This window comes from Siphateles boraxobius, unplaced genomic scaffold (assembly GCF_051911475.1).
Source record: "Siphateles boraxobius isolate OS27281-9 unplaced genomic scaffold, OSU_SipBor_1 13, whole genome shotgun sequence".
Lineage (NCBI taxonomy): Eukaryota > Metazoa > Chordata > Actinopteri > Cypriniformes > Leuciscidae > Siphateles > Siphateles boraxobius.
The window spans coordinates 12,406,557-12,430,520 of record NW_027508733.1 but is presented as its reverse complement, the minus strand read 5'-3'; the positions used below and the strand labels follow the sequence as shown (position 1 = coordinate 12,430,520).

Below are 23,964 nucleotides of genomic sequence, written 5' to 3'. Positions count from 1 at the left end.
AACCAAGAATAAACGTTCTTAATACATTAAAAAAACTGGACGTTTTCAATGTTTAAAAAACATTCGGAAATAACGTTTTAATAACATTTTCAAAATGAGTGAATGGAATGATCCTTTAACGTTCACATTAAACAAGAAAAAACGTTCTTGATACATTAAAAAAACTGGACGTTTTCAATGTTTAAAAAACATTCCGAAATAACGTTTTCCTAACCTAATGGGAATGTTAGCAAAACGTTCTGACAACTTATTTTTGTTAGCTGGGAAGTGGCCCTCCAGGACTGAGTTTGGACATCCCTGGCCTAAAGCCTAACGCCCTAACCTGTTGTGTTAAAAAAAAAAAAAAGGATCCTTTGCCATGTCATGTTCTCATTGGTTTATGGTCTTGTCATGTGTTTTTCAGTTGTATCTTGCCATTGGTTCATTGTGTTGATTACTTTCAGGTGTGTCTTGTTATGTCATTAGTCCTTGTGTATACATATACATCTTGTTTCTGTAGTTTTTTTGTCAAGCTTTGGTCTCTGTAACTTTTGTTTGGTGAGTCTCATGTGTATGTTTCTTTAGTCAAAGTCAAAAGTCAAAGTTTTTAGTCAAAGTCATTTTTTGTTTTGGTTATTTTCAATAAATTGCACTTGGATTCATCAGTGGGCTAAGTCTAACGATGTAATGGACTTTAGTCATTTACTGCAATAATTTGATATGGGATAAAAATAGTTTTTTGGAATATTGTTTAGTTTCAGAGCATCTGAACTCTTTTTTTTTTATTCGTTATATATGTATATATAAATTAAATAAATAAATATTGTGTGCTCCTGTGTTCCCTTAAAATAATTCCAGGCCTTTCCTTCTGTTCACACATCCAACATGCTGGTGCAAAAGCTAAGCTGGATTACTTGTAAGTATTTGGAACTAATTCAATTTGCATGATTTTAAATGTTCTAACTTGTTGTGATTGGACTTTCAGTGCTGCTGTTTCTGTATCAACATGGTAAGGCAACTGATTAAAACATGTGCAGTCTCATGAAAGACTTTTAGGTGCCGAACGTTTAAGTCATTTTACTAATTTCCTCTGCAGGGGGAGAAGCTGAAAAAATGGTTACTTGTGAAGGAGAGTCGGCGTCTCTCAAATGTGGTGAATAATTTGTCATTTAAGTTATGTTAGATTTTTGTTCACAGGACAGTATGAGTATCTTGAGCCTTTGTGTCTCCAACCACATGGAATGTATTTAAACTACCACAATTCCCCCCCCCCCCCCCTCCAACATCAGCTTCGGGTTTCATAAAGGTCATTAAAGCCAACTACGGGCGGACTGACTGCAAAACGTGCGCTAGTGGGAAACCAGCTAATCAGATCTCAAATACACAATGCAGGACAGAAGCGTCCCTCTCTATAATGTCCGCTCGGTAGGTTTAACCGATAACATAGGAAAATAAGTTTACAATTTCAGTTTATGCATTAGCACAAGATGCATATTGTCTATAGTATATTAGTGCTAATAAGTACTTGTCATTGTCTTTTCATGAATCAGGTGTGATGGAAGAAAAAGCTGTACTGTTCCTGCAGTGAACTCTGTTTTGTCTGATCCTTGTGTTGGGACTTATAAATACCTGGATGTATCTTATGACTGTATCCCAGCAGGTAAGTAATTTCCATCGGTTACTTTGAAGTTTAATATTTTATAAAGGAGTACAAGTATTTGCATATCTTGTACTGTAACTATTTCTGACCTCTGTTTTCTCCCCCCCCCCCCCCCCCATCCACACAAAAAACCCCTAGAAATAAGTGTAACCTGTGAAAATAGTCAAAGCGTCATTGAGTGTCGTAAGTACTTTTCTTACTGTATGTTCTATACTATACTGCGATCAGAGTGTATAGCCTCATGTCCACAATGCTTTGAATGGATCAGTGCTGCAGTACATGTTGGCACAAATTGTTTTTATTAAAGTGATTAATTGATTGTCTATGTATCACAAGGTGAAGGTGTTATTCATGTTCATCATGCCAATTATGGAAGGCGAGATCTTGTAACCTGCCCTCATGCATTGGCCACCACACCAGACTGTTACTCTCCTCAGACCAGCAGCCTGCGTTCCAGGTACAGCAGCAGATGCACTTCATCTAGAGTCACTTTAGGTCACACTGTCTTCAGCTATTTTTGAGATGTATACAGAATATATCCAAGGGACAATGTACATTGAGTATCATTATCCTGTGTATTAACTAGCTACTTTACACACATGGACGTTTTTTGACTTTAGTAGTTTGAAACCGTAGAATGACACAAGAGCTAATGGTCATTTCTAATTCTTCCAATTTGTCTTTAAGGTGCGATGGGAAGAAGTCTTGTCAACTAAGTGCTTCGAATTGTGTCTTCTCTGATCCATGTGTGGGTGTTTATAAGTATCTGGAAGTGACGTACTGCTGTAAACCATATTGACCATCCTGCCACAAATGCACCTTATGTCCATGTGTCATGATTGTAAACGAATGACAATGGAGAGCAAAATAAAAAGTTGAATCCAGATGTTTTACAAATGGTCGATCATGAATTTTAGTGAAAACAATTGGTCCAATGGGGAAAAGAAAGCAACTCACCAATAGCCCACATACTCTATTGCCGAAGGCCAACATGCGACACTAATGCCTATAGTTATAATCACCCAAAGCTCTGTTATTTGTGTGCAAGCGAGCTTTGACTGATTCATTCATGCTGTTAACCCAAGAGGCCACAGATTTTGCCAAAATCTGATGCATAAGTGCCGTGCCAGTTAACTATAGGCATTAGTGTCGCATGTTGGCCTTCGTCAATTGAGTATGTGAGCCATTGGTGAGTTACTTACTTTTTCTCATTGGACAGGCCGGTCGATTAGAAAATAATGTCTTTGTCAAGCTGCTCTTTGGTTCCTCTGAGGCAATGTTGTCATGTTTGCTCGGAGAAAATACGATTTTTAAGGAGAATAAAGCCTGGCCTGGAGCAGAGTTAAGTCTCAATCTTCAGCTATCTTTCTCCAGGTCACAGGATCACCTCTTAACTTAAGTCTCTAGAGCAGGGGTGCCCAACCCTGCTCCTGCCAATAGACTGTCCTGCACAGTTTATCTCCAACCCTAATTAAACACCCCTGCCTTTAATTTTCAAGTGATCCTGAAGACCTTAATTGGTTGCTTCAGATCCTGAATACCTTAATTGGTTGCTTCAGGTGTGTTTGATTAGGGTTGGAGATGAACTGTGCATGACAGTCGATCGGCAGGAGCAGGGTTGGGCACACCTGCTCTAGAGTCTAGACAGATGGTGTAAGCAGATTTTTCTACAAAAAAAATGTAGGAAACTGTGGGTGGGGAAATCTGGTGGGGCAGTGATGGAGGCTTCTTGATGGGACAGAGGGTTACTCAAGCACTTTAAATCAGATACGATTGTGTATTTGAAAATGTTAGGATGCTTTACACAGTTTGTGTAAAATGCTTTTTGCAATACAAATTCTTACAAAAGAGCTTTATAGAAAATAGAAATTACATAACTTGTGTTTTATGGATTCAACAATTTGGGTGGTTCTTAAGTTAACTGAAAGGTTTTTTTGGGAGCTTTTTTTGGGAGCAAATTGCTTATGGCATCACTGTGAAAACCACATTTTTAAAGCTTTATTTTTAGTTTAAATAATTGCTGCCTATAAGTAGAATCAACTCAGCTGTAGAAGTAATTTCAACTTAAACTACATTTAATGCCCCGTTCTATTTTTGATGTATACTGCTTGTGCTACTTACAAAGGACAAATGGATTTGCAACAGTCACTTTGCCACTTTAAACTTTCCCGGTGACATCAAAAATTTAAAAGAAAAAAAACATCAAATGTTAAGTGTCACACAAATGTCAATTTACATTTTTGTATCCATTGTATCAATCCAAAATGTATCCATTCAACAGTATTTTGTATGAGTTACAAAATGTCTGAAATGTCCTGTTAGATCTATTACCGTTTTTCACTAACACTTTGTAATAACTGCATTCTATGAATCATTAGTTAAGCATTAGTAAATTGATCATTCATAATTATATTTGTTAATAGACATTACTAGACATTACATTATAGTCTTTTATAAATAAAAATTTCAGCACATTTAATGCAATGCATATTTTTTCCAAGTAGTGCAATTCAACAAGCTTTTTTTTTTTTTCAAAAACATTTGGGATTAGGCTATATAGTTGTAAACATAGTGAGGGATAAAAATGCGTTCCAGTGCTGGAAATTTAGAAACAATTTCATCCACATGCCTTCTAAAGCGAAACCTATTCGAGTAAGAAAAATATCCATATTTAAAACTTTATCGACTAAAATAACTAACTTCCGGCAGACCGCCGTACGCATCGATTTACGGCGAAAGAGTAATCTTTGATCTGAAGCACAACCTAAAGATGAATGTGGACGCGCAGAGGATATAGCAAAACAAAAGACCAGTCACGAATTAGAAGTCTAAAATGACCATTTTTAAAGAGAAATATCGGAGGAGGTTGAGTTTGTTGCCCAGCCCTATTTGTTTGAACCACAAGAGGCGTCTAAACTTATGATACTGCTGCATACGTCACGGGTTACTCTTGTGGCACAGGTCGACTTGCGTAGTAGCCTATGCGTACGGTCGTTTGCCGGAAGCTAGTTATTTTAGTTGATAAAGTTTTAAATATGGATATTTTTCTTACACAAACACATCGCTTCACTTCAGAAGGCCAAGCAGCTCTTACTGACCTACGTCTGTTTTTATGAGTTTTTATTTAAAATTACTTTGATTTAAAATAATGGAAAAACATATGTTGCCATGACTTGGTCTATAATTTTTACATTTATATTTAAGAATTAATTCATACTGGGCACTTTTATTAGTAGATAGTGTAGTGGAAATTTTAATAGTCATTGATCCCAAACAGGTATCATAAGAGAAAGAACCTATTCAATGTATAAAAGTATATGTGTGTACGTGCTTGTGCGTGACGTTTCAGGAACATATGGGACAGGACCTCTGACCTTAGGGACGGTCAGTTTTGGCCAGTTTATTTCTCTACCAGTTTGTGTCTTTAAGTAGAAACTGAACAGCAGTAAGGACCTTATCTGGGTGGGTGAAAGGTACAGCGGGTGAGGAGGAACCTTGAAAACAGTATAAAGACTGTCCCATATCTTCCTGTTGTGTGTCACTCTCTTGCACAGCGTAACTTCTGTGTACTAGACTGAACCTATTCTTGCAAGAATAAATACTTTACATTTTATTAATTTGACTGTGAGTGTCTCTTACGCAGTGATGATGTTTAACAGAATTTTTGCCACAACAATTGTTTTGTGATTTTTGGTTAGTCATAAACATCAGGTGTTATATGATTCAAGAAACCTAAAATATTTCAATTCAACATGTGCTTTTTACAATAAAGCAGCAGCTTTGAAGAAAATAGAAACGAAACGAGAAAATCAAAAGAAATGCTAAAGAAAACAGTGTTCTGCTTCTGCTCTTTCAAGCTGTTCTGTCGATCTTCCTTCCACAAAAGTTGTTTCCTGACACACTGATGCAGCTCATGCTCAACATTAGGACAGAAATCAAACATTGCAGCATTATACCTTTCAAATTATAGACTCAAAAGCAAAAATTGGAGTTCAGATGCTCTGAAGTTTTGAAGAACAAGAGTAAGATTGAATTATTAGCATAGGCTACTATGTTACATAGTCTTCTTAGTAGAAGTAGATAAAACACTCATGAATGCTTGTAGCTACTTTCTTCTGATTTATAATCAGATGAGTTTATTGATATCAGATCCAGCTGGCAAAAGCAAATGCAAATCCCATTTCTGAATAAGAAAGTGCATTCTGCTTTGATTTTCATCATCAAGCTAAAGCAGCAAACCTCTAAATTGGTATGATCAAAACATACAGATAAAGAATCCTCAAGAATAATGTAAGGAACATAACATTTCAGGTTTATGGGTCATAACTACTGTAACAGACGTATAGGCCAGTAAGAGCTGTGCGTGTAAACCAATCACAGGGGCTCATCTCTCAAAAAATTAAACTGGATCAGAATGATCCGGATTTGGAAATTCTATGTTTTGCTGTCCAGGAGCAGGTAATCTATCTTACTTTTGGACAGGTTTTGCAAAGCAAAATTGGATTGAATCACCCTGATTCAGATACACACTTTTTCAGATTACTAAATATGGGTTACTAGTGCTCTACGGTGCCCTTGAAGGGATATGGTGATGGCAAAAAAATGAGATAGGGGCGGTGCTTTTGCTTTCTCTCAGAAAAGGTTTGCGTAGCGTTCACCCGAGAAACTTTGGGTTCGTTCGCAAAGACCTTTTGACTGGTTCATCTCTTATGATTGTGCCAATGTAGTTTACAAACCGTGATAAAAAATGAAAAAAAAAACCCACTAAAAATAAATATAATATTTTTGTTTGATATTTACAGCTATTAGGGGATTATTTTATGGTGCCAAAATCTCTTTTCTATACTATTGGCTATCGAAAGGCTTAATAGGAACCTAATGTCTACTTCTAATTTTCTTAATTTAACAATTAAACTAATCAAGAGCAAAATCAAAAAAATATGTGTGTGTGTATATTACATATGTAAGGAACCTAGCTATATGAAATATTAATAATAACTTATGATTAATTATGAATATTTGGGTCAGTTAATTGGATTAACTTGACATGGCTAAATTAATATTACAATCAACTAATCAGTTCGTCCAACGAACTCTTTTGATTATTAATTTATTCTAAGAAAAGGGTATCTTCCCTGGCCACAGAAGAATGATTATTTCTTAGCATGTACAGCGTTTTGAGCATGTAGCAAAATAAAAAAAAAACGTAAAGGGACTTCGTATTGCAAGCAAATCAGAACCAAATACATAAAGTGCATAAGTTTTATTAACTAAATCATAAACATAAATAAACTAAACACACATATATACAGAAATACAGAAGTAGGTTAGTGATAGGATGAAATTGGAAACCGGAAGAGGGGCTATGAGAAGAACCATCAGAATTTTATTTTCAATTCAATTCAATTCAATTCAAATTTATTTGTATAGCGCTTTTCACAATACACATTGTCTCAAAGCAGCTTTAGAGAAAGTGCATTTCGGAAATGTAAATAGAAAAATACAGTTAGTTAATCATGTATTAATTTATGGCATAACATATCGCCGGCTTTGAGTCGTCTCTTCACAGGCGTCGAGTCGTCTCTTCACAGGCGTTGGGGCATCTGAAGTCTCCGTGAGAGGCTGGATACAAACTGGAGCTGACGAACGCTATTTACCTCGGGACTAGCGTCCCGAGATAACAGCAGAAAGGCAGATGGGAAATAATTAGCATAGCTGATGTTCATAATGTTAATGCATTCGAACTGATTCAGCAGTAGTATAAAAGGTTAAGCATTAAGTGAATGCTTGGTTAAAGAGATGAGTCTTTAATCTACTTTTAAACTGGGACAGCGAGTCTGAGTCTCGAACAATATCAGGAAGGCTATTCCAGAGTTTAGGAGCTAAATGCGAGAACGCCCTCCCTCCTTTAGTGGACTTCGATATCCTAGGAATGACCAGAAGCCTCGAATTTAGTGATCTTAAAGAGCGCGATGGATTGTATGGCGATAGAAGGTCTGTTAAATACACAGGAGCTAAACCATTTAGTGCTTTATAGGTCAGTAGGAATACTTTGTAATTGATACGTAACTTAATAGGTAACCAGTGTAGAGATGATAAAATAGGTGTTATATGATCATATTTTCTTGATCTAGTAAGAACTCTAGCGGCTGCATTTTGCACTAACTGTAGCTTGTTTATTGAGGATGCAGGACAACCAGCTAATAAAGCATTACAGTAATCTAGTCTCGATGTCATGAATGCATGAACTAGCTTTTCTGCATCAGAAACAGATAGCATGTTACGTAGCTTAGCAATGTTTCTAAGGTGGAAAAAGGCTGTTCTTGTAATATATGAAATATGATTTTCGAAAGTCAAGTTGCGGTCTAGTATAACACCAGGTCTTTTACTGTAGTGGATAAAGTAACAGGACATCCTTCTAAATTAAAGTTGTATTGTAAGGGATTTTGTGGGTAGTTTTTTTGACCAATAAGTAATGCCTCCGTTTTATCTGAATTTAATAGCAGGAAATTACACGTCATCCAGCATTTTATATCATTTAGACACTCTGTCAATTTAGATAAGTTAGTGTTTTCATCTGGTCGTGATGAGATATATAATTGAGTGTCATCAGCATAACAGTGGAAATTAATTCCATGTTTTCTTATAATATTACCAAGTGGCAGCATGTATATTGAGAATAGCAGAGGGCCTAACACCGATCCTTGCGGCACTCCATAGTCTACTGGCGTTATCTTTGATTTTTCCCCATTTAAACAGACAAAATGGTAACGGTCTGATAAGTACGATCTAAACCAGCTTAATGCCTGTCCCTGCACACCAGTGTAGTTTTGTAGTCGATCCAAGAGTATTTTATGATCGATAGTGTCGAACGCAGCGCTAAGATCGAGTAGAACTAGTATTGAGATACAGCTTTGGTCAGAAGCTAAAAGTAAATCATTTGTAATTTTAACTAGCGCAGTTTCTGTGCTATGATGCGGTCTGAATCCCGACTGGAATTTTTCATAGATATCATTTTCTTGCAAGAAAGACCACAATTGAGCGGACACAACTTTTTCTAGTATTTTAGACATAAATGGAAGATTTGAGATGGGTCTGTAATTTGCTTAGTTATTTGGATCTAATTGCGGTTTCTTAATGAGAGGTTTTATTACTGCCAGCTTGAATATTTTTGGAACATGACCTAAAGATAAAGATGAGTTAATAATATTAAGAAGAGGCTCTTCCACTACAGGTAACACTTCTTTCAGTAGTTTAGTGGGTATTGGATCTAATAAACATGTTGTTGGTTTAGATGCAATGATAAGTTTATTTAGCTCTTCCTGCCATATAGTTGTAAAGCGGTGTAGTTGTTCTAGAGGGGCCATAATTGAGGCTGAATCATAAGACATCATAGAGGATTGTATATTTACAATTGTGTTTCGGATGCTTTCTATTTTCTCATTGAAGTAATTCATAAAATCATTACTACTATATTGTAACGGAATATTTTGCTCTGGTGATGTTTGTTTATTTGTTAGTCTAGCCACGGTGTTGAATAAAAACCTTGGATTATTTTGGTTATTTTCTATTAGTTTGCGGAGATGCTCAGCCCTGGCTGCTTTTAGAGCCTTTTTATAACGTGACATAATGTCTTTCCACATTTTCACATTTCATTGAATTGAATACTTGCATTTGTAGTGGGAACAATTCTTGAAGTTGTTGAAAATTGAAGTCGTTGATGGTTCCGGCAGTGTCAAGTGGAAGTTGGTTGAGAGTTCTCTTTCTCCAGGAACGCATGGCTGGTTTGGTCAAGGCCTGGGACTCTGTTGAGGCCACGCCGAGCATCCAGGAGAAGTGAGGAAGTCGGAAGGATGGGTGATTGGAGTCGTTGTTGGTTGGAGTCTTTGTTCCAAAACTCCTGAGATTGTCTTTGGTTCTTTGTGAGAGGTATCTGGTTGGATCGAGGCCTGCTGGGCCCTGGGGCCCCCGTGAAGGGGGAGGGGGTTCCCCAGTATCACCAGAACAGTGTTCCGGCTGGATGAAAGAACTAAGAGAGGGAGGTCACATGTGGACTGTCTCTAATAAAGCCTGGAAAAGATCCTCCCCTAAAGGTTGAAGTCGACCAATAAGAAAGGTGACGTGTCTGAGAGGGAAAGTGGCTCTTAGTTGATTTACGAGTCTTTGTCCCAAGTGTGGTTATACCTTCATTAATGCTCAGATAGCTTTTAACACATCCACACTGCATTCTAGAAGAAGGTGATGTACATCAAAGTGTGAGTCATTAAATGAGGATTAATTAGGTAGGAGGCATGATACAGGTGAGGTTACATTGATTGTCAGTTGGTTGTATACCAGGGTACATACCATAATATATACAATAGTACACGAGACAGTAAACCATTTACACTGTTTCTTTCACAGTTTTATGCATGTTCATTTATAGATAAGTTAGTCTATGATTAATGCAGCAAAGTCTGTTTTAAAGGGGTGATGAACTGAGAAATCAAATTTTCCTTGAGCTTTTGACATACAGGAGGTCTTCATACTATAAGAATATCCTGTAAGTTTCAGAACTGAAAACGTCCTTGTTAGTCCAATAAAAGTTTTTATTGACACCAAGCCATAGACTGTAAAAGTTATAAATCAGAAGAAAGTAGCTACAAGCATTTATGAGTGTTTTGTCTACTTCTACTAAGAAGACTATGTAACATAGTAGCCTATGCTAATAATTCAATCTTACTCTTGTTCTTCAAAACTTCAGAGCATCTGAACTCCAATTTTTGCTTTTGAGTCTATAATTTGAAAGGTATAATGCTGCAATGTTTGATTTCTGTCCTAATGTTGAGCATGAGCTGCATCAGTGTGTCAGGAAACAACTTTTGTGGAAGGAGGATCGACAGAACAGCTTGAAAGAGCAGAAGCAGAACACTGTTTTCTTTAGCATTTCTTTTGATTTTCTCGTTTCGTTTCTATTTTCTTCAAAGCTGCTGCTTTATTGTAAAAAGCACATGTTGAATTGAAATATTTTAGGTTTCTTGAATCATATAACACCTGATGTTTATGACTAACCAAAAATCACAAAACAATTGTTGTGGCAAAAATTCTGTTAAACATCATCACTGCGTAAGAGACACTCAGAGTCAAATTAATAAAATGTAAAGTATTTATTCTTGCAAGAATAGGTTCAGTCTAGTACACAGAAGTTACGCTGTGCAAGAGAGTGACACACAACAGGAAGATATGGGACAGTCTTTATACTGTTTTCAAGGTTCCTCCTCACCCGCTGTACTTTTCACCCACCCAGATAAGGTCCTTACTGCTGTTCAGTTTCTACTTAAAGACACAAACTGGTAGAGAAATAAACTGGCTAAAATTGACCGTCCCTAAGGTCAGAGGTCCTGTCCCATATGTTCCTGAAATGTCACGCACAAGCACATACACACATATACTTTTATACATTGAATAGGTTCTTTCTCTTATGATACCTGTTTGGGATCAATGACTATTAAAATTTCCACTACAATTCCCCCCTTTTAATCATTCAGATTACCCAATCATAATAATAAAAATAATAGAACAAATTTTAAGTCATTTCATCACACTTATACTCTTCATCTCTGGTTTTCACATAACTGACCACTCTCTTAAACATTTGTGAAATAACATTTGGAAAAGTAAAAAGCTTAGGCTGTTTTTGTGGGGATAGTCCCTTAAGTATTAGCAAGCAAGTAAAGACTTTATCTGAGGCCGGGCTGAATGAATAAGCACTGTTATTGCACTCCCGACCTAGGTCGGACCCTCAGTCACCTCAGTATAAACAAGAAATAGTGTATAGTTTAAGTAGGAAACGCATCAATTTAACACCCTGGTTATCATTACACATCTTGAAACCCACATGGCATTTCAACAGGCTAAGAAATACGAAGAAATAAAAGTAGAATAAAATCCCTCATTTCGACCCCTCTCCTTGTACGTCATCACATAGCGGATAACCACAGCTTTTAACCTTCTGTTTATCTCAAAAACATTCATAGAAAGAAAGAAAAAGAAAAGGAAACATACACTTTAACACATGTCACAGTAGCTCCCACTACTTGTATCATCATATTTTGTTCATCCAATTGAACAGACTCCCAGCTTTAACACATATTTTAACTGTTCATCTTCAATGTTCGCTTTTCATTATATCATCTCTAAAAAGATTTAAATTTTAAGTAAGATTTTAAACTTCACATTTTACTGTAGCTTTTACCTATTTTACATGGTCTTTTAACCAGTTACAAAGCATGTCTGTTCATTATTCATTTCATCCTAGCAAAGTCAGCTGGGTTGTTTTGGTTCATTATCACTATTTTGTTCTTTAGCAGGCCGATAACAAAAAGACAGACACAGTTACCATCCCTTCCTCCACTCAAGCAGTCTCTCTCACTATAAACAAATAATCTTTTCAACAGCCTCCTAAGACTGTAATTTAGACAAAATGTAATATTAAATTTATTACATTAACCTTTTACCATTCACCTTTGTTATCCAGACTCTTCTCAAATCTACAAAAGCCTGTCTTCATCTTTAGCCACCACCATGCCTAACGACCTTCAGGAGTTAAAACTATGTTATAAACATATTAGCTCAACATTAACTCTTCTATACATTTTTCTTGCCCATTTGGCAACCAACATCATGTCCCTCATATAATTAAGTTTTGTTACTTTCTCCGCAGCAAATAATGGCAATCACCTCATGGAATCAGCTGGCTCCTGAAAGCCCTCTCCCGTTAATCATTTATCTTTAATTTTCTTCTCTTCAGGGTGTCGTCCCCTGGCATAGTTACAGACACTTGTCACAATGAAAAACAAGCCATACAATCAATGCGGTTTCTGGTGAGTGGTATAGAGGAACTCACATTTCTGGGTCAGACTGCCGTAACATTAATTTTCACCTCACAGCCCATCTCACCTCTCAATGCTCTGCTGACCCCGGTGGCCTCCAGTAATCAGCGCTCAACTCTCATACCTTTCTCACAAATAACACCTCCATCCGGAGTTGCCCAATGTTCGTGACCCCCTGCGATGGGCTGTCCACTGGCCAGGAAGATCATCCCGTCATTGAGTAGCCACTCGTACACATGTACACACTGGTGACCGCTCTTTCCCAATACAATCAGTTTTCTTCAACAGAACTCAGCTGTTTTCTGGAGCTTAGGAAAGGCACGTTCAAGAGTCACCAGAGCCATTCCGATTGCCTAATAGTGTTCACAGGGAGACAGGTTAATAACAACAGTATTTAATCACTTAAATCCATTAACTATCTTAAAAGCAGCAACCTAGCTTCTTAGACTATACTCAGTGAATTTAGATCACAACCGTACATTCAGTGTACTTCATCTGTAGCCGGAGCAATCAGTCCTGAATGGTGGAGACTAAAATGAGACAAAGTTGTTACTGGTCCTAAAATACGCCAATCAAAATGTCACCTCTATCGTTTAAGGTCTGTATTATTATTTTAAAGACTTCTTTAAAGTCATTCAGTTTTACATTTAAAACATTTACAAATACAAATTGCCCTCTGAACGGCAATTGTTTCTTTAAACATCTCTGTGTCTATGATTCTCAACTGAAACACTGTGCTTTACTTATTATCACAGATGTCAGCTTGTAGCTGACTCATTGAATGAGAGAGACTCTGAGACATTCGGACTGGTACACTGCTCTCTCATATACTTCTAACATCAAACTTTTATCTACCATCTTTTAACTCTATCCCAGCTTAAGGCATCTTTGCCAGAAATTACATACGTTTTCAAATAAACATAATTTTATAGTTGTCTTTTGCCAATACATCAGGGAATCTAGACATTACAAATTTCCACTCAGATTGAGTCTCTGTCGCACTGGCTGTTTCAGCCACAGCACACATCAGATTTAGATAAGCGAACTGTTTCATTACAGCCAATAGCAGACTTATCTTTTGAAAGCAAAACATCAGCTTCTAGCTCTTTCATGGTCAACTTTTCAAGCTGTTTGTTTAATCAGATGCCTTTCAACACATTTTACATTTAGCAACTGTTAATTCCAGTAGCCTACTACTTCTGCTTATTTGTTCTTACATAAAAATAATTATTCTAGTTCTCAATAACGTTTCACATTTCTCAATCTCAATTACCATAATTTAATATTTGACTTAAGTTTTCTCTTGGAGTTTATCAATCTCCAATTAGGATTTAATTTTGACGAGGCAAGCACTCTCTGCTTGTGATACTTTTGCAGTTATTGTAAATCATCTGTGAGATTAGTCTCTCTATATACTCTAAAATCTTTTTTTAAATGTTTAATTACAACACAATCATCCTGTTAGTTACTTTGATATATTTTGCAACTCACATTTGTTGGAGTCATTAATTTTACATCAACCTGTATTCATCAATTCACTTTTAAAAATTACTATTATAGATCTTTTCTTTAAAAGGATTCACTTTAAGACTTCAATCTCTTGACCTTGTTTTTTTTTTATCTCTTATTTCTCAGACAAAATGTTAATGTCGTCATTTAAACACTGATCTACTTTCAAACCTACATTATTATCAGAAATGTGTCACTATCACATTTTTTTTTTTTTTACACCACCTCGGTGGGCATTTACAGTTACGTGTTAAATGGTCCTGCTGACCACAATCAAGACACTCTCTGTCATCTAGTGGGTTCATGTGTCAGCCTCAACTACAGCATCAGACACCTGTCCTTGACTATAGTTTGATCACTGTGAGCTTGCAAACGGCTCCAACTTACTGCACACCCTTGAAGCAGTGTGTGTCCCATTCAGGAATGTAAACAGAGCCACTGATTAAGCAGTTCTCTGTAATCTTTTACAGTCCACCAGTGGCGGATTTAATCACAATAGCCGAATCATAATCTTTATCATTATTATTGGCAGAACATTAATTTTCATAAGCTGCATCGAAATGCTCAAAATATTCTAAGTTGTTTTCACAAAGTTTTCGTTTAACTTTAGTCATACTTGTCCAGGGAAATTATCCCCGACCCATAATTTCATTTCTAAAACAGACAATATCTTTTGCTTCAATTACTTAATATCAGAATCAGAATCAGAATCAGAATCAGAAAGAGCTTTATTGCCAAGTGTGCTTGCACACACAAGGAATTTGTTTTGGTACTGAGGCTTCCAGTGGACATATACAAATACAACATGAAACATAATACTACAAATTATAAGAATAAAAAATAAAAATATAAATATATGAGAATAAAACTATCACAGTTGGGTTTAGTCAGAATAGACATTTTCAGATTTACAGATTATGAACCTATTAACAGTGTTTTGAATATTATAAATAAATAAATCTACATATAAGTATCACCTGAGTTGTGGGATATTGCACTAAACAGTGGGAGTATTGCACTTACAGGCATATGCCTTGGGAGGAGTGTTAACTGTTCAGGAGGGAAATGGCCTGTGGGAAGAAACTGTTCCTGTGCCGAGATGTTCTTGTGGCCAGTGATCTGAGTCTCCGTCTTGACGGTAACAGTTCAAACAGGTGGTGTCCAGGGTGAGTGGAGTCTGTGATGATTTTACCTGCTCTCTTCCTCACTCTGGAAGAGTACAGGTCCTGGAGGTTTGGCAGGGGGGCACCAATAATCCTCTCCGCAGTCCGGACTGTCCGTTGTAGTCTCCTGATTTCTGATTTGGTAGCTGAACCAAACCAGACAGTGATGGAAGCGCACAAGACAGACTCAATGACGGCTGAGTAGAACTGAATCAGCAGATCCTGTGGCAGGTTGAACTTCCTCAGCTGGCGAAGGAAGTACAGTCTCTGCTGGGCCTTTTTCACAGTGGAGTCAATGTGATTGTCCCACTTCAGGTCCTGAGAGATGATAGTGCCCAGGAACCTGAATGACTCCACTGCTTCCACAGTGCTGTTCATGATGGTGAGTGGGAGGAGTGCTGAGCTGTTCCTCCTGAAGTCCACGATCATCTCCACTGTTTTGAGCGTGTTCAGCTCAAGGTTGTTATAACTGCACCAGGCAGCCAGCTGTTCAACCTCCAGTCTGTAAGCAGACTCGTCACCATTTCGGATGAGACGATGACAGTGGTGTCGTCTGCAAATTTCAGGAGCTTGACAGTGGGGTCTTTAGAAGTGCAGTCATTAGTGTACAGGGAGAAGAGCAGTGGGGAGAGAACGCACCCTTGGGGAGCACCAGTGCTGATTGTGAGTGTCTTGGATGTGTGTTTCCCCAGTCTCACTCGCTGCTGCCGGTCCGTCAGGAAGCTGGTGATCCACTGACAGATCGAGGATGGTATGGAGAGCTGGGTCAGTTTGGCTGTGAGAAGACCAGGCATGATGGTATTGAAGGCCGAACTGAAGTCCACAAAGAGGATCCTTGCATAAGTCCCTGGTCTGTCGAGATGTTGCAGGATATAATGCAGTCCCATGTTGACTGCATCATCCACAGACCTGTTTGCTCTGTAAGCAAATATCATATATCAACAAATATCCAACATTATACATTATTGATTTTCAGAATTTTTGGTCAAAGTTGTCTTTACATTTTACTAATTTGGTATTATCATCAACAACCCTAATTACAGAACAAGTACTTTTATCTAACATCAGGACACCGGGCTGAATAAGCAAACCCTGTTGCTGTACCCCCAGCATAGCTGGACCCTAGATTCAAAACACAATGGTTATCAAACTAAAACTAAACCTAATTTCAATCATTATTTTACCATTAAAATATAGATTTTTTTACCATTTTGCTTAATGAAACATTCCTTATCTTTATATCACATTAGTCCCCGTTAATCATACTCAATGCCTTATTTTTATTCTGAAACTCATTTTTCATACCATTTAAACAGTTAATTTGACTTCCATAAATTCTGTCAGACATTTTATTTATCACATATAGTTTTCTACTATATTCCTTCTCAATCTTTCCCTACATGTCCAGTTCCTTCTGTATCCTCTCCTTTTTCCCCCCCCCTACATGCCAGTTCCTTCATTATCTAACCAGTACATGATTGTTTGCACAATCCTCTATTTCACACAGACAGCCTTATTGCTGCTTACAACTTCAATCCGTATCATATAAATTTAAGTTCTCTAGACATCTAATGTCATGCATCCATTTACTGGATGAAGAAGTAAAAGCTTTATTTCTCTCGACAGTTCTTTTTTATCTGCCCCTTTAAGACAACAATCCATTGTTTGTCCACATCGCTTACACATGTTGAACACAGCCATAACAACCTTTTTTGTTTCTCACTGCCCTGTTCAACTGATTCTCGCACTACTTTCAGTCTAGTTGTGCTCAGTGTTCCCTCCCTGGGGAAATCATGGTATTTTCTCAGTTTTTTCAATATCTAAAACATAAATTTTCCCCCATAATTTTCTCATTTGATAGAAAAACCGGTGTATCAAATGTTGCATGCTTACCTTGAGACTTCCCCATATTGGCTGCTTCTCTGTTCTCTGTGGATTTCCCTTCAACGCGCGTTTTCCTGATCTGTTAGGCGTCCCCAACAGACCCGATTTTTCCTTTTAACCCAAATCGGTCGGGTTGCACTATTAGTGCCCTCCTAATTAAGGTTTACCAAAAACTGTTCTGGTTCCCCCTAATTAGCCTCAGTACCTAAAAACAATTTGCTCCGTCGTGGAACAACTAATTTTCAGGTTACCTATCTGTTTGAAATCTCTTGATCTGTTACAGACCTCAATTAATCTCAGATAATTTTCTCTCGTATCTGTTTGAAACCTCTTGATCTATATATAGATCTCAATTAATCTCAGATTACGTACCACAGAAACAGCCCTCAGCCAATATGGTTCACTCACATTTCATAGCCGAAACAAAATACTTTTCCCCAAAAGAAAATATTTTAGACGTCTCTTACCAGAGATATGTTGGTTGCCACGGGTTCGCTTTCTTTTGATTCCAGTGGAGCCCCTCCCGGACCCGACAGCGGTCGGCCCCTCTCTCTCAAGCTTACGAGGTAGAGCTGGAACTGCTCAGTCCAGGTGGCCAAACACCGTCCGCTCTCAGGTCCAGAAGGCACTTCCAAGGAATCCCACTTCTGACACCAAATTGTTGTGGCAAAATTTCTGTTAAACATCATCACTGCGTAAGAGACACTCAGAGTCAAATTAATAAAATGTAAAGTATTTATTCTTGCAAGAATAGGTTCAGTCTAGTACACAGAAGTTACGCAGTGCAAGAGAGTGACACACAACAGGAAGATATGAGACAGCCTTTATACTGTTTTCAAGGTTCCTCCTCACCCGCTGTACCTTTCACCCACCCAGATAAGGTCCTTACTGCTGTTCAGTTTCTACTTAAAGATACAAACTGGTAGAGAAATAAACTGGCCAAAACTGACCGTCCCTAAGGTCAGAGGTCCTGTCCCATATGTTCCTGAAACGTCACGCACAAGCACGTACACACATATACTTTTATACATTGAATAGGTTCTTTCTCTTATGATACCTGTTTGGGATCAATGACTATTAAAATTTCCACTACACTATCTACTAATAAAAGTGCCCAGTATGAATTAATTCTTAAATATAAATGTAAAAATTATAGACCAAGTCATGGCAACATATGTTTTTCCATTATTTTAAATCAAAGTAATTTTAAATAAAAACTCATAAAAACAGACGTAGGTCAGTAAGAGCTGCTTGGCCTTCTGAAGTGAAGCGATGTGTTTGTGTAAGAAAAATATCCATATTTAAAACTTTATCAACTAAAATAACTAGCTTCCGGCAAACGACCGTACGCATAGGCTACTACGCAAGTCGACTTGTGCCACAAGAGTAACCCGTGACGTATGCAGCAGTATCATAAGTTTAGACGCCTCTTGTGGTTCAAACAAATAGGGCTGGGCAACAAACTCAACCTCCTCCGATATTTCTCTTTAAAAATGGTCATTTTAGACTTCTAATTCGTGACTGGTCTTTTGTTTTGCTATATCCTCTGCGCGTCCGCATTCATCTTTACGTTGTGCTTCAGATCAAAGATTACTCTTTCGCCGTAAATCGATGCGTACGGCGGTCTGCCGGAAGTTAGTTATTTTAGTCGATAAAGTTTTAAATATGGATATTTTTCTTACTCGAATAGGTTTCGCTTTAGAAGGCATGTGGATGAAATTGTTTCTAAATTTCCAGCACTGGAACGCATTTTTATCCCTCACTATGTTTACAACTATATAGCCTAATCCCAAATGTTTTTGAAAAAAAAAAAAAGCTTGTTGAATTGCACTACTTGGAAAAAATATGCATTGCATTAAATGTGCTGAAATTTTTATTTATAAAAGACTATAATGTAATGTCTAGTAATGTCTATTAACAAATATAATTATGAATGAACAATTTACTAATGCTTAACTAATGATTCATAGAATGCAGTTATTACAAAGTGTTAGTGAAAAACGGTAATAGATCTAACAGGACATTTCAGACATTTTGTAACTCATACAAAATACTGTTGAATGGATACATTTTGGATTGATACAATGGATACAAAAATGTAAATTGACATTTGTGTGACACTTAACATTTGATGTTTTTTTTCTTTTAAATTTTTGATGTCACCGGGAAAGTTTAAAGTGGCAAAGTGACTGTTGCAAATCCATTTGTCCTTTGTAAGTAGCACAAGCAGTATACATCAAAAATAGAACGGGGCATTAAATGTAGTTTAAGTTGAAATTACTTCTACAGCTGAGTTGATTCTACTTATAGGCAGCAATTATTTAAACTAAAAATAAAGCTTTAAAAATGTGGTTTTCACAGTGATGCCATAAGCAATTTGCTCCCAAAAAAAGCTCCCAAAAAAACCTTTCAGTTAACTTAAGAACCACCCAAATTGTTGAATCCATAAAACACAAGTTATGTAATTTCTATTTTCTATAAAGCTCTTTTGTAAGAATTTGTATTGCAAAAAGCATTTTACACAAACTGTGTAAAGCATCCTAACATTTTCAAATACACAATCGTATCTGATTTAAAGTGCTTGAGTAACCCTCTGTCCCATCAAGAAGCCTCCATCACTGCCCCACCAGATTTCCCCACCCACAGTTTCCTACATTTTTTTTGTAGAAAAATCTGCTTACACCATCTGTCTAGACTCTAGAGCAGGTGTGCCCAACCCTGCTCCTGCCGATCGACTGTCATGCACAGTTCATCTCCAACCCTAATCAAACACACCTGAAGCAACCAATTAAGGTCTTCAGGATCTGAAGCAACCAATTAAGGTCTTCAGGATCACTTGAAAATTAAAAGCAGGGGTGTTTAATTAGGGTTGGAGATAAACTGTGCAGGACAGTCTATTGGCAGGAGCAGGGTTGGGCACCCCTGCTCTAGAGACTTAAGTTAAGAGGTGATCCTGTGACCTGGAGAAAGATGGCTGAAGATTGAGACTTCACTCTGCTCCAGGCCAGGCTTTATTCTCCTTAAAAAAAATCGTATTTTCTCCGAGCAAACATGACAACATTGCCTCAGAGGAACCCAAAGAGCAGCTTGACAAAGACATTATTTTCTAATCGACCGGCCTGTCCAATGAGAAAAAGAAAGTAACTCACCAATGGCTCACATACTCAATTGACGAAGGCCAACATGCGACACTAATGCCTATAGTTAACTGGCACGGCACTTATGCATCAGATTTTGGCAAAATCTGTGGCCTCTTGGGTTAACAGCATGAATGAATCAGTCAAAGCTCGCTTGCACACAAATAACAGAGCTTTGGGTGATTATAACTATAGGCATTAGTGTCGCATGTTGGCCTTCGGCAATAGAGTATGTGGGCTATTGGTGAGTTGCTTTCTTTTCCCCATTGGACCAATTGTTTTCACTAAAATTCATGATCGACCATTTGTAAAACATCTGGATTCAACTTTTTATTTTGCTCTCCATTGTCATTCGTTTACAATCATGACACATGGACATAAGGTGCATTTGTGGCAGGATGGTCAATATGATTTACAGCAGTAGGTCACTTCCAGATACTTATAAACACCCACACATGGATCAGAGAAGACACAATTCGAAGCACTTAGTTGACAAGACTTCTTCCCATCGCACCTTAAAGACAAATTGGAAGAATTAGAAATGACCATTAGCTCTTGTGTCATTCTACGGTCTCAAACTACTAAAGTCAAAAAACAAAACAAAAAAAAGTCCATGTGTGTAAAGTAGCTAGTTAATACACAGGATAATGATACTCAATGTACATTGTCCCTTGGATATATTCTGTATACATCTCAAAAATAGCTGAAGACAGTGTGACCTAAAGTGACTCTAGATGAAGTGCATCTGCTGCTGTACCTGGAACGCAGGCTGCTGGTCTGAGGAGAGTAACAGTCTGGTGTGGTGGCCAATGCATGAGGGCAGGTTACAAGATCTCGCCTTCCATAATTGGCATGATGAACATGAATAACACCTTCACCTTGTGATACATAGACAATCAATTAATCACTTTAATAAAAACAATTTGTGCCAACATGTACTGCAGCACTGATCCATTCAAAGCATTGTGGACATGAGGCTATACACTCTGATCGCAGTATAGTATAGAACATACAGTAAGAAAAGTACTTACGACACTCAATGACGCTTTGACTATTTTCACAGGTTACACTTATTTCTAGGGGTTTTTTGTGTGGATGGGGGGGGGGGGGGGGGAGAAAACAGAGGTCAGAAATAGTTACAGTACAAGATATGCAAATACTTGTACTCCTTTATAAAATATTAAACTTCAAAGTAACCGATGGAAATTACTTACCTGCTGGGATACAGTCATAAGATACATCCAGGTATTTATAAGTCCCAACACAAGGATCAGACAAAACAGAGTTCACTGCAGGAACAGTACAGCTTTTTCTTCCATCACACCTGATTCATGAAAAGACAATGACAAGTACTTATTAGCACTAATATACTATAGACAATATGCATCTTGTGCTAATGCATAAACTGAAATTGTAAACTTATTTTCCTATGTTATCGGTTAAACCTACCGAGCGGACATTATAGAGAGGGACGCTTCTGTCCTGCATTGTGTATTTGAGATCTGATTAGCTGGTTTCCCACTAGCGCACGTTTTGCAGTCAGTCCGCCCGTAGTTGGCTTTAATGACCTTTATGAAACCCGAAGCTGATGTTGGAGGGGGGGGGGGGGGGGGGGAGATTGTGGTAGTTTAAATACATTCCATGTGGTTGGAGACACAAAGGCTCAAGATACTCATACTGTCCTGTGAACAAAAATCTAACATAACTTAAATGACTAATTATTCACCACATTTGAGAGACGCCGACTCTCCTTCACAAGTAACCATTTTTTCAGCTTCTCCCCCTGCAGAGGAAATTAGTAAAATGACTTAAACGTTCGGCACCTAAAAGTCTTTCATGAGACTGCACATGTTTTAATCAGTTGCCTTACCATGTTGATACAGAAACAGCAGCACTGAAAGTCCAATCACAACAAGTTAGAACATTTAAAATCATGCAAATTGAATTAGTTCCAAATACTTACAAGTAATCCAGCTTAGCTTTTGCACCAGCATGTTGGATGTGTGAACAGAAGGAAAGGCCTGGAATTATTTTAAGGGAACACAGGAGCACACAATATTTATTTATTTAATTTATATATACATATATAACGAATAAAAAAAAAAGAGTTCAGATGCTCTGAAACTAAACAATATTCCAAAAAACTATTTTTATCCCATATCAAATTATTGCAGTAAATGACTAAAGTCCATTACATCGTTAGACTTAGCCCACTGATGAATCCAAGTGCAATTTATTGAAAATAACCAAAACAAAAAATGACTTTGACTAAAAACTTTGACTTTTGACTTTGACTAAAGAAACATACACATGAGACTCACCAAACAAAAGTTACAGAGACCAAAGCTTGACAAAAAAACTACAGAAACAAGATGTAGATGTATACACAAGGACTAATGACATAACAAGACACACCTGAAAGTAATCAACACAATGAACCAATGGCAAGATACAACTGAAAAACACATGACAAGACCATAAACCAATGAGAACATGACATGGCAAAGGATCCATTTTTTTTTTTTAACACAACAGGTTAGGGCGTTAGGCTTTAGGCCAGGGATGTCCAAACTCAGTCCTGGAGGGCCACTTCCCAGCTAACAAAAATAAGTTGTCAGAACGTTTTGCTAACATTCCCATTAGGTTAGGAAAACGTTATTTCGGAATGTTTTTTAAACATTGAAAACGTCCAGTTTTTTTAATGTATCAAGAACGTTTTTTCTTGTTTAATGTGAACGTTAAAGGATCATTCCATTCACTCATTTTGAAAATGTTATTAAAACGTTATTTCCGAATGTTTTTTAAACATTGAAAACGTCCAGTTTTTTTAATGTATTAAGAACGTTTATTCTTGGTTAGTGTGAACGTTAAAGGAACATTCCATTCACTCATTCTGAAAATGTAATTAAAACGTTATTTCGGAATGTTTTTTCAACATTGAAAACGTCCAGTTTTTTTAATGTATTAAGAACATTTTTTTTCTTGGTTAATGTGAATGTTACAGGAACGTTCCATTCACTCATTTTGAAAATGTTATCAAAAAGCTGACACTTACAGATTGTCCACCGGCTCAGCTCCCTCCTACTTTCACTCGCTCCTACATCCCTACCAGAAGCCTACGATCGGCCAAGGAGCGACGGCTCGTGGTGCCTTCACAGCGAGGCACAAAATCACTGTCCAGAACATTCTCATTCACGGATCCATGCTGGTGGAATGACCTACCCACCCTCGTCCGGAATGCAGAATCCCTGACAGCATTCAAAAGACAACTGAAAACTCATCTCTTCCGTGAGCACTTAACATAAAAAATATAATAATAAAATAAAATAAAATAAAAAAAACCTTTCTCTTGAAATCTTCGCTTGTCTGGTTTATGCTACTCTGAGCAATGTTTGAACTTTGTATTCTGAGCACTTCTTGCGTTGTTTTTGCCTCTCCACGATGACTCGCTTGGCTTAATCCTCAAATGTAAGTCGCTTTGGATAAAAGCGTCTGCTAAATGACTAAATGTAAATGTAAATGTAAAAAGTTATTTCGGAATGTTTTTTAAACGTTGAAAACGTCCAGTTTTTTTAATGTATTAAGAACGTTTTTTTCTTGGTTAATGAACCTTACAGGAACGTTCCATTCACTAATTTTAAAAATTGTATTAAAATGTTATTTCGGAATGTTTTTTGGATGTTCACATCACCCTGATGTGGTTGGCCCATCCATCACCAGGCTTACACACAGACACTCGAGTATCACTAATTCACCTATGC

At 37.4% G+C, this 23,964-nt stretch overlaps 2 protein-coding genes across 2 annotated transcripts; one reads left to right on the top strand and one right to left on the bottom strand.

The window, feature by feature from the left end:
- Window positions 1–515: 515 nt before the first annotated feature.
- Window positions 516–2,536, top strand: LOC143735483 (L-rhamnose-binding lectin CSL3-like). Its single transcript, XM_077225685.1, has 9 exons — window positions 516–537; window positions 838–895; window positions 965–988; window positions 1,076–1,132; window positions 1,269–1,404; window positions 1,530–1,639; window positions 1,778–1,822; window positions 1,976–2,096; window positions 2,327–2,536. The coding sequence occupies exons 2-9, from the start codon at window positions 865–867 to the stop codon at window positions 2,436–2,438; spliced, it is 636 nt and encodes a 211-aa protein (XP_077081800.1). The 5' UTR covers window positions 516–537; window positions 838–864; the 3' UTR covers window positions 2,439–2,536.
- A 17,971-nt stretch (window positions 2,537–20,507) lies between these two features.
- LOC143735482 (L-rhamnose-binding lectin CSL3-like) lies at window positions 20,508–22,546 on the bottom strand. Its single transcript, XM_077225684.1, has 9 exons — window positions 22,525–22,546; window positions 22,167–22,224; window positions 22,074–22,097; window positions 21,930–21,986; window positions 21,653–21,788; window positions 21,418–21,527; window positions 21,235–21,279; window positions 20,961–21,081; window positions 20,508–20,717 (listed from the first exon to the last, which is right to left on the bottom strand). Exons 2-9 carry the CDS (start codon window positions 22,195–22,197, stop codon window positions 20,606–20,608), a joined length of 636 nt encoding a protein of 211 aa, XP_077081799.1. The 5' UTR covers window positions 22,198–22,224; window positions 22,525–22,546; the 3' UTR covers window positions 20,508–20,605.
- Between the last annotated feature and the right edge of the window lie 1,418 nt (window positions 22,547–23,964).